The sequence below is a fragment of the Monomorium pharaonis genome, chromosome 6, assembly GCF_013373865.1.
Source record: "Monomorium pharaonis isolate MP-MQ-018 chromosome 6, ASM1337386v2, whole genome shotgun sequence".
Taxonomy (NCBI): Eukaryota; Metazoa; Arthropoda; class Insecta; order Hymenoptera; family Formicidae; genus Monomorium; species Monomorium pharaonis.
In genome coordinates this window covers 21,954,246-21,966,360 of record NC_050472.1, presented here as the reverse complement: position 1 = coordinate 21,966,360, position 12,115 = coordinate 21,954,246, and the positions used below count along the sequence as shown (strand labels likewise).

Here is a 12,115-nt window from a genome sequence, read left to right as displayed (position 1 = left end):
AATCTATGCAAAACTGAAATTCCATTTTCGTGTATACAGAACTGTACGTCACTCCTTGGCGAGTTTGGGTGTTTTAAATTATCCTATTATATACTATCAGATCAGTGATATTGTTACATCCGTTGTTAAATAAGCTCAACTTGGAGCTACTTCGTAGATATGTAGAAACAGAGGTATTCTCTGTAAACTTCAACGTTGCGCGATGTTCTTCGTAAGAGGAGAGTATACCGCACTAACGACAGTAAGTTCTGGACTATTCGACAAATGAAAACCTCGAATACACATCTAAACTTTGCCTACGTGATTTATGCAAACTGTTCTCCTGAATGACTAAGATATATGGAGACATGTAAAATCTGAATTAATATTTTTTTATAAAATATTTAATTATAATCAAATTTTTTTTTAATATTAAAAACGTTAGTAAGTACTAAATCTTTAGTTCATGATTTCGCATATTTATTACTTTAAAGTACTTTAACCTACATTTTATCAAAAATATGTTATAAGTAAAGTAAAATTTTAAAAAATTAAAAAACACGTGTGTGTGGTGTATTTATTTTTGGTTTCATTACAATTGAATGTTTTCGCTGTGGCTTTAAGTAAATAAATTATATTGTCTCTACGATGTTTTTCACGATAACAAACTTTTCTTTACAAAGAATAAAAATCTTGAATTTTATTCTATTCTTTAAATTGGTCTCGTCTTGTTTACTGTCCGTGCAGAAAAAGGAAGCTGCAGCTTATTTAATATTGATTTTTTACTTGTCCAACTAGTTTTGTGTTATTAGCTTTTCTATATTTATCAGACAATATAGGTAATGTAAATAGATTCTACTAAGTTTTGAAAATAATTTGAAATTATTTTATAAGTAATCCATTTTTTTAGCATTGAATTGTTATTTACTAAAGAAAAGATTTACATATGATTTATTTTATTATACACTGTGAACTGAATTCTTGCATTGCGCTTTTTGTTCTGTTATATTTTAATTAAAATATCTTCCCTTAGTAACTTTATTATTGTTAATATTAAATAATTATTTAATCATAGAATATTATTCTATTAAAGAGATATTCTAGTCTAAAGCGCGAAAAAAAAAATATTTTTATTATTAAAAAAAACTGCTACGCATATTTTTTAATGCTATATCTATCTGTACATATTTAGCAAATATTTATAAATTTGTATGTGATTAAATGTACATAAGAACGAATTATACAATTAATAGGAAGACAATTTAGTTAGATCTTTAATTAATAAATTCTGACTGATACGCATTATCGTATATCGTATATCGTAACATATAGTAAATTGAATGCAACCAATCTAATTGGGTCAAACTACTCTTATTATCCCCGGTGATACATGGATAGCAAATATACAGCAATTTTCTATCCTGCCTCCTTAAGGTAATCGCCAATAAGACTCAATCTTTTTCGCATTTGTAATGACTCGTATACGGTGTTTAAAGAAACTTCTTTCCGCACGCGATTTTACGTGTCCTCTCCCCCTTCTCTATTAAAAAATGTTGAATAGTACTTGTTCAATTTGCACATTTCTGAAGTTCATTACACTGACCCGTTAGGCTTTGCGTAGAAAAAATTCAATAAACTGAAACTTATTACTTACCAATATTCCGTTTTACTATGTAAATAGTCACCGTCAGGCCACAATATGTAACAAGAGATTCTAGTTGTTCCGTTGGAATATCTGCAATTGATTATACGTCAATTCTTCTGAGATATTGAAATAAATATAGATAGCGGTAACAAATATTATGGGAAGACTAAGCTCTCTTATAAATGTACTCATCATATATACATGAATCATATTTTCACATATTCTCGAACATTAATCATTAAGAATTTAATATTTTGTTTTTCGTAAAGGTCTTTGTAAGGATATAGCGGAAAAAAAGTCTCTTATAGGATCAAGCCCGAGGAGAAATGGATTTAGGGAGGTGGATATAAAAGAAAAAACAATATGAGGGTGGAAGTTATTTGTATGGAACATTGACTACGCGATAGAAAGCGAAATAAAGATTTGCAAATACTTTTTTTACAAAAAACTGGAATAATAAAAAAAATTTACTAATAATAAAGATGTTAGATTTGCTCGTTATTTAATTTCTATGAAATGCGATTCTAGAGAACATAGCTTTTAAATTAGGTACATGCAATTATATTGCGTGCGTAATGATATTTAACATAGTTTCCAATATGATAAAGGCACAATTTTTTATACAAAAATGATTAGCTTGTTAAATTTTATAAAAAAATATTAATTATAAAAGAGTTGGCTTTAAAAACATGTGAACAGTTTTAGAAGTAGACGGTCGGCTTTAAAGGATCGGCTTTAGAAACCAGTAAAGCGGGTACATAATATGCTAGAATGAGAAAATTTCTGAAAGTAGTATGAGAAAATTTCGTATAGGCATTCCTCTTGTTAAAAGTTACACTTTGAGAGATAGAAACAAAATAAATATTACAATTTTTTGTCATTATAAAAAGCAATTTTTCTTGGCTTTTTAAAATGATACATTGCCCGAAGCAATCAATATATATTGCAAATATGGAAAAAGTTAAAAGTAAAGAGAAAAATTTAGCCAACAAAAAAATTGGCTTTACTGGCTCAGAAAGATAAGAAACTGAAAGCTTTGCTCGACTACAGATTATGGAATAAATATGTAGTCTATAAATTTTACAACGTTTAATGTTAAAATAAAAATCAAATTTCTTTCAAATTTATATTACCGTTATTAAAACAATTTTATTTTTTAATTTTAATTTTATATACTTTGATTAATGTTATTTCTGATATATTAATTTGCACTATTTACTTAACTAAAATAAATATATAGAATAAATATAAAATATGTATTTATTATTCCATTATACATATATCAGTGTTTTTATTGATAATAATTTATCTGAAAAATATAATAGTGAAATGTATAAATATATAAAAATTAACAAGGCATAAATTTATGTGAAATAACCTGTGAAGATAAAACCGTGCAAATCAATAAACGTTTTATGGCTATTGATGCAAATGACATTACATGCGGGTAGATACGTACAAGCTATGAAATTAAAGCATTGTAATTGAATTGTTACCCGATAAAGGGATTATAAGACAAACTATGTTGCGATTATAACAAAAGCTTCATATATACCATCATATACAAACTTAAGTGAATTGATATTTTTTAAAAATTAAATTAATTACGTTAAAAGTTACACCAACAAGAAACTAACTCAGTTAAAAATTAGATTAAAAAGTAAAGTTGAATTAAAAAGTTTAATTTTAAAAGCATTATTTTATATGAAATTAGAATGTTATAATTTTTTAAAGTTAGGTTTCTTAAAATTAGTCAGTTTTGAGTGGCAATAAATTTATAAAAAGATTTGTTATCATGACATCATAAAAATCATCAAATTTGTTGTTTCTGGTCTTTTTAATTTTTCTCAAATATATGAAAAGCATTTTACATATGGATTTAAAAGTCATATGGAAGACATTTGAAAATGACTATTCACATCCATGTTGCAAAAGTATAATTTATATTTTAATAAAATTTTTATTTTAATTTATAAAAATTTTTATTGCTAATTTATCATTTTTTCTCTGTTCATTGCAACGTTAGACTTAAACAATAAAAACTTGTGTTTGATTATACTTTTATAAGTGTTTAAAATGAATTATTAATATATTAGAATAAAAAAAATTTATAAGACTGTATATAAACAAAATGTATAATATTACTTTTAACTTTTATGTGAATAGTTTAAACTTTTTTAAAATTACATAAGTTGCATTAGTAATTTGGCGTGCTCTATGGTAATGCATCCTTACAAACGTGACTAGCATTTTACATTTGCAACGCGATGTATTTACTATCACGAAACCTGTTTGAAACGTAAATTTATTCTTTAAAGATTGTTTTATGCTCTGCTTAATAATATAATTTTTACAAGCTTTTATAATATAATAATTAGAAAAGAAACATAAATGTAAATTATAAGAAATAATATGAGAAACACAACATTAACTGTGACACTGACTATGATTGATATATACATCATTGCGGTGTGAAATTTGTTGCACTTTTATTTCTATTACATTAATCATTCAACTATGTGAAAATATAAATTTATAATATTTTAAAGAATATAAAATGTAAGAAATATTACAGTCAAATTGTACATATATACAAAATTTAAAAGTTTACTTAATAATTAGATTAATTATTACAATTACCTGCGCAATGTTGTTGTGGAATATAAAAGACACGGTATTGCTAGGATAGATGAGATGCCCCAGATTAAAATTAAAGTAATCACTGTCCGCTTACGAGACATATGATGTTTAAGTGGATACATAATGGCCATGTACCTGCAACAAACGGCATAACGATGCTGTTTAATATTCCTCGCGACAGATTCAAACAAATTAATGAGATTTATAACGTTTAATCCTATGTTATCATCATCTTTTTCGATAAGACTTTCTTGATGTTTTGTTGCATAACTTTAGACATTTATACCATTTGTCATTGTCAAACATTACGAAAGAAGATTTAACAATACCATATTACAAAACTTTGGTAAGTTTACCGAAAGAAATTTTAAATATTTAAATAAATTTGTTGTTTTTATCTTATTTTATTTGTCTTTTATAATTCTATATACAGTTCCGTATAACTATTTTTTCGGTGAGAGGAAATATAATTACTCCAAGAAAATGATATTATAACCATAAAAGTTATATTATTAATTTCTGTATATATGTACATACGTATGTGTACATATATGTATATGCACATGTGCATATATGTATATATGTATATATATAAAGAGAGATTTTGTTTTTAAATAAATTATTATACATACAACTTATATGAAAAAATGTAGATTTTACATAATAGCCGCTTCGCATGTAAACCAGAAATTCAAAAAGTAATTGCGCGAAGCAAAGCAATTTTATGTTAGAAAATGCAGTTGCGTGTAATAAAAGTGTAAATTGCTGTGTTGCGAATTGTACTGATATATTAGATCGAAAACATTCAGCATATGCTACGCGTAATATGCTGTAGCTCGTAAAAAGTAACTACTCGAAATTATTGAAGTATATTATCGTATATACGATACATAGCACATTAATAATACTGTGTATTTTTCATAATCAGTAATAAAAATTTATGGCTTGTTTTCAGAATGTGCTTATAAACATATTAGTGTGTCCTTTTTTGTTATTTTAATTTTAATATTTATTAGATGTAAAAAAAGCATAAGCAAAATAACAAAAAGCGTATTAACATCTTTAAGTATAAGCCTATATTTTTTATTATATAATAATATGTGCAGCAAAACAAAACACATTATACTTAGCAATGTAAATAATTTTTAATAAATTTTTTATTTATATATTGCTGTTATTATATTAAATAGTAGAATAAAATCTTATTTATAATTGTTTGGTATCCGAGAGGTAAAATTGACAATCAGACATAATTACAACATTATTAATGTGATGTTAAAGCTCATTAAAGTTATCACGCGAGTAAAATGATACAGTGTGTAGTCTATAAATTATCGTACGTTTCTCGCAAACATTCACTAGAACAAACAAGTTTCTTGCTTCGACATTAGCATTATTACTCTTATAACTCTCGTGCACGTAATAATAATAATTTTATCAAGTTTACCAGTCAAACAGATGTAATAATTGATTAACCTTTATCGGTGGATCTAGGGATTAAATAAAATTATTTTATGATTAAATTTTAATTGGGATAAACCCGGATAGCTACAGTTTTTAAAATGCAAAAAATATACTTTTATTTTTATTATTTTTTAATAGCATTTGTTATATTACTTTACTAAAGCTTAAAGTATGTAACACTGTGAACATTAAAGAAAAAATATCTAATTAAAATTTTATGTCAAAGTATTGAAACATAAATAATAGTCTTTCACAACTTTTAGAGAAGATAGCTATAGTATTATATAGGATAAGTGGCCATACATATTTTATGTACATAATATTTATAAAATAATAAAAAGCTTATAATTTAATTTTTAAACATTTTTAATAATCAATGTTTATATAAGTTTAACATCTATCTCACTCATTGTTAGTACTAAAAAAAATATTTATGATATATTAAATTTAAAATATTATATGGACAACTTAAGTTCTGTTTTTTTAAATAAAATATATACATACACTTACCCTGAAAAAGTCATGGGCCATCTTATCGAAACTGTGAGAGAAAAATAGTCATAGTATTTATTGAAAAACTAGAAAAAGAAATAAAATATAATCACACATTACAATTTATTTACCTTCGTTATGTGTCTAACGTTAATTGTGACAGCTCAACTGTAATTTATTCAAATTGTGGCAATTTTTAATAAACACATGATAAACAGGCAGTCAAAAGTAAAAACATAATATAATATTTACAATATTATTATTTTGAATAGTATACACATATAAAGTACAGTCAATATCAATTATCTTTGAAAATAATTACAAGAAGACAATATTTAGCAATTATTGGAGAAATTATAGCCGTAAACCATCTTCTCCGTATGGCCACCATACCCTAATTTACCCTGTTTAAATAAATGTTAATGACATAAAAGAATAAAAAGTCATACAATTTACAAAAGAAGAATTTTTTTTTATTAATTTAATTTGCATAATCTTTTCATAAAAATTTTAGACTGCTGCTAATTGAAACTTATTTTAATGATGCTGTATTTTATACATTTTGAATTTATGAATGCTTCATTAATTAGTTAAATGCAAGAAAATAAGCAAGAAAAAAATTATATACAAGATAACATTTATACAATGAACTGGTCGTCACGAAAATTTATGAATTTAATTATATGTTTCGTAACAATTTTATTCAGTAATCGTATAAATTTAGTTTCAGTAAAGCAATAAATAATCTACGTTTGAAATATGAATTCTATTCATTTGCCATGCAATAAACTGTTCAGTGAGATTCCACAAGGAAACTGAACTTGACAATTACTTTTGCACTTTATGTTCTTCTGAGATCGGGGTAAGCTAGAAATGTATAAATTTACAATAGAGTTTCTCGCTTAAGTTTCTATACCGATACAGATATAATCAAAGAAACGAGACTATCTACTCTCCTCGGTTAAATTCACGAAGATGCTATAAATTGAATCTAAATTTCTAACAAGAAATGCTATCAAATGCATATTTCATACTAAGAGATTGTTGTGTGTCGCGCAGCTCTTACTTTATGCCTGTCAATATATTCCTGTGTTATAATTTATACCTTGTGTCCCTTGAAATCTTAACGCTTTGCTATATCATTGTAAAAAACTTTTTCATTTAATATTGTCATTAGACAAACAATAAAAACTTCCATGTAAAAATAATTGAACCAAACGATGAAATTTCTCACTTATTTTTTATCACTATTACTTGGCTATTAATGTTTTGATAATAATGATTATTAGAAGAAAATTACTCTGTTTCTAATATTGCCATCCCACTTGTTTTTAAGTAATATTTCTTAAACAAAAACTAAAAATAAAAAATTAATAACACATATAATATTAAAAATGTTCTAACGTAATCAAATAATACGCAAAAAGGTTAATTTCTATCATTTTTATTTTGAATTATATAATTGAGTTACTAGTATATTGCATTACGAAAAGAAATGTCCGTGTCACAAGAGAATACTCTTTTAGTATCGAGCAGAGGAGAAGTCAAATAGTATTAAGAGTGAAATCAAGAGTATTTCTCATCAAAGTAACAATAAAAAGCAAAAGATAAATTTTCTACGGATTGTCCACTGTCATCTTATTAGTTTGCAATAATTAAATTTAAGATTTTCTACATTACACGAAAGAGAAAGAAAGAAAAAGGAAGAGAGAGAGAGAGAGAGAGTTATATATAGTTAACTTTGTCATACCTCTTATTGAATTATTTATGGGTCAAGCGTATCGAGATACGCGACTCAGGTGTGATATATTGATACACCGTACGAAGAGATAAAAGCTGCAAAGTAGTGTCTAATGAATGTTTAATGGGTAGCAAATCTAATTTCCGGTACATCGTCAGAGTCCAACTCATGCATGTACAAACCACAGTACGTGAGAAGCATAGTTATCCAAACCGTTCGAACTTCGATTTCTCTTAGCGATCAATACGTGAAAAGCATTGCAATACGGAAATGCATCCGAACTTGTTTGATATCCGAAGATGTTTAAGATAATCTTTTTTTAAATCGAATTACGTATCAGCTATTGTAAGCTTTAAAGTTTCCCAAACTCTAAATTCTCTAAATAATCTTTATGCGCGCATTACAGTGACTAAACTGTTAATTAAATTGTTTTAAAAGTGAATTTTTTATCGTTTTCATTTATAAAAGTATTGACTTTTTGTTGGTAGAATAATATAACGCGAAATGCAGCAATACAGAAAATATTAAATAGCAAATCGATAATTGAATATTTTCAAAACGCAAATCGAAAATTGGATATTTACGACTCTATCGGCAAAACCATTGGCAAAATTGAATTATTGAGTGTTGGCGTTGATTGATCATTAAGTCACTTTTATTTTTAATGAGTTGTTATTAATTGATGGATCGTCAGTCGGATTGGAAATTCGTTAACGAAAATTTGTGGAGTACTGATAACTTGACTCTATTATACTTATAACTTTAATATTATAACCTTTCATGCCAACTCGAAATAACATATAATTTGTGATATGAAAGATTTAGAATTTTACATTATTTGAATTAAACTTTTGTTTTTAATTTTGTTTTAAATTTTGCTAATAAAAATGTAACAAGAAATTGTGTAAAATTAATTTAATCTAAAATTTTATTTAATTTTTAATTAGCAGCATAAAGTTTAATATATATTAAATGCAAATATTTTATTTAATTTTAAAGCAAATAAAATAAATTATTAATTAAATTAACCAATTTGCATGCAAGAAGAGTTAAAGTTGATAATTTAAGCTATTATTTCATTTTTCTTAATTACATTAAGAAATCTCAGATAATATTTTTATAATAGATGTTTATGCTAAGCATAAAAAATTAGATAAATTAGTAGCTAAAAAAGTTTTTCAAACTGCAGTTTCTTGTAAACATATTTAAGTCAACCTAATTACAGTATGTACATTTTCTCCATTCTTCATTTATTTGACAATTTAAGTGATTGTTAATTATTATAATCTCTCCGATAACAGCTACTTCAAAAGTCGGTTCTGATCCTCCTACATCAATTAGCGTTCATTATATTCACCCCCTCACCCATTTCTATTCCTAAAGTTCTATGCAACTTTGGCCTCAATTTCCAGCAGTTAATTTACCGTAAAATAATTTAAGTGTGAAACTTTTGTATGAAAATTTTTTTTTTTGACGCTGCGGCTTACCATAAGTGACAGCTACAACAATGCTGAAAATACATGTATATAATTATTCTGTTAAACACGACAGAAATTTTATAATATTATTTTATAATAATTGGTTTTTTTTTATTATATTTGAAATAAACGTTTATAATTAAAGTTTTAAAATGCAAAAACGTTTTATAATTATAAAAATTTGGAAAGTATGTAATAATTAAGTAATAAGAATAATAATTTAAAAACACAAATATGTTTATAAAATCATTTTATGTTATTAAAAAAAATAGCGTTTATTATTATAATAAATTTTTATAAGTAGTTGTTATAAAATTTATAAAATATTAATAAAAAATTACTACTATTATATTATATATAACTTAGAAATATAATGTGTTGACAAGTTTCACGTAGTACACATGTCTCACGAAGTTTCTTGTTATAAATCAAATATAATACTTTTGTTACCAAATATAATCACTCTTGTTATAATTTAATCGTTCTCTCTAATGATCATTATACTAGATAGCCAAAATTTGCAGACAAGGCTTAATACACTCTGACAAATTTCAAATAAATGTTAAAAATAAGAAGTATATAAAACTTTTTAAGAAATTCTTACAATTAAAAACATATTTTACTAGCATAGAATTTTCAAAATATTTTTTAGTGATACTTTCTGATAGTAATAATTAAAAATTTTGCATATTACGGCATTTTTTAATCTATATTTGAAGTGTCTATTATTACATTCAATCTACATATTTAACACTGTATAAATCAGGAAGGAGACTATATTTTTGGGTCATAAAAAATACTTGCGATAAGTTTTTCTAGTGCTTAACCTAAAGAAATAAATTTGAACTAATTTAAGATATTTACGATAAATTAGATAAAACAAATCATGTCTCTCATTGTATTGGCAATAAACGAATTATTATTGTAATACAATGAATATTAAACTAACTCTCTAAATCGTAATCAGTGGATATTCACTGATTTGCAGTGGCATACTTATAATCAATGATGATCAGTGAATATTACTGTCTTTCAGTAATTTACACTTTAGAATTAGTGTATAGTCACTGAAAGATCAGTTTATTTATTTCACTTGATAATCAGTAAATGATTATAAGTATATCACTGAAAGTCAGTGTATTTTCACTGATTTTATCGAGTTTTCTCTGATTGTGATTTATAGAGAAAAGTTTAATAAAAAAAAGTAATAAGGTAGTCTTTTTCTTGTGGAAAAAAGAGAGAAGAGAACGAATCGGATAACAATCTGCGGCCTTCGAGTTAACTACACCGATAGTCGGGAATAGTGGAATGACCGGCGAACATGAATTTGTACCTTATCTTTTCTCTACCCCCGATCTCAAGGGTCATCATAACAAATAACGTTCGTTTTCTATAAAAAACCAAAAAGAAGATCTGCTCCGTATACCAGAATCTTTGTATTTTATAATTTCTATGTGCACTAATGGATAAATTATAATAACATACAATATATAGTAATAATACAAAGAGAAAGTATAAAAGTATTTCCTTTTTTAATTTTTTTTAATTTAAAAACTCTTTTACTTGTTTTTTATTACAGCTGAATTAAATGTAGCATTTTAAAAATAGAGTATTAACACAAAATATTTTTATAACAAGATATAAATTGGAAACATTATATACAATTATATCTTGTTACAAGATTATATTAAAAAGTAAACAAATAATTTATTCTCGTATTTATCATTATATGTAAAAAGGAGTATTCTCTGTTAGTTTTATATTTTATGCATTAAATTACTGTAGCATCTGTTTAATAGCTTTTTTATTGCTAGTCTTTTCGTGTTTTACGAAATCAGATCAATACTAATAGTGTACCGGCGTAACATTTTTATTAATGAGAACGCCGTGGTGCTGTTAATTAATTTGATTTCGCTGGGGGTAAACTCTATTTATCGCACACCACAGACATTGATTAATAATACGGAGTACTGTTTTAGTTACGCTTTAGCATGGTGTATTATGTGTAATTTTAGCTCTATACACATAGGTAACGCTGTATACAATTCCTAAATTCCTTGTTTTCTTATTAAAACTATTATAAAAGCATATATAAAATTATTGCATAAACTTACACATAAACAGAAATTGCTATTACGTATGATACATTTATGTAATTTCTGTATACATTAATGTGACATTTCAATTCATTTTATGCTATATTTAAAAATATGATAAATGAATAATTAATATGTGTGTTTAAGGCATTTTATACATATGAAAATGTTCTAGTTTGGATCTGGATAATTTTCGCTGTTTTTTTCTCACCTAAAGTTAATATTAGAGGAGATTTTCTAATATAAAAATTATATATAATACATACAAAATAGAATAATATAGAGATATTATTAAAAAAGTTTACTGAAATATAATATATCGATCTCTAATATATTCCGTGTTAATACCGAAATTTGGAGCGCGTAATTATTATGAGATGATAAATCGATTTTCGTTAACGTACCACGATTTATATAAAATTGGTTATTAGCATTATTAAGGTTTGATTAATATTTATGTAGTAAAAGATAAAAAATGTATGTTAGAATTTTATTTACAATGAATTTAGTCCTTTCATCTTTTGTAATGAAGATAAAAAGGAGGTACCTCTTTAATATAAGATAAAATATTACGTACACT

The 12,115-nt window shown here is 25.3% G+C and overlaps 1 protein-coding gene across 1 annotated transcript in view; it reads right to left on the bottom strand.

Annotated features, from left to right (window-relative positions):
• Positions 1-12,115, bottom strand: part of LOC105832556 (tachykinin-like peptides receptor 86C) — a 43,102-nt gene that overhangs the window by 10,704 nt on the left and 20,283 nt on the right. The window contains exons 3-4 of the mRNA XM_012673631.3: positions 4,265-4,399; positions 1,634-1,714 (exon numbers count right to left, since the gene is read on the bottom strand). Of these exons, the coding sequence (XP_012529085.1) occupies positions 1,634-1,714; positions 4,265-4,399 (216 nt within the window). The remainder of the gene's footprint in view (positions 1-1,633; positions 1,715-4,264; positions 4,400-12,115) is intronic.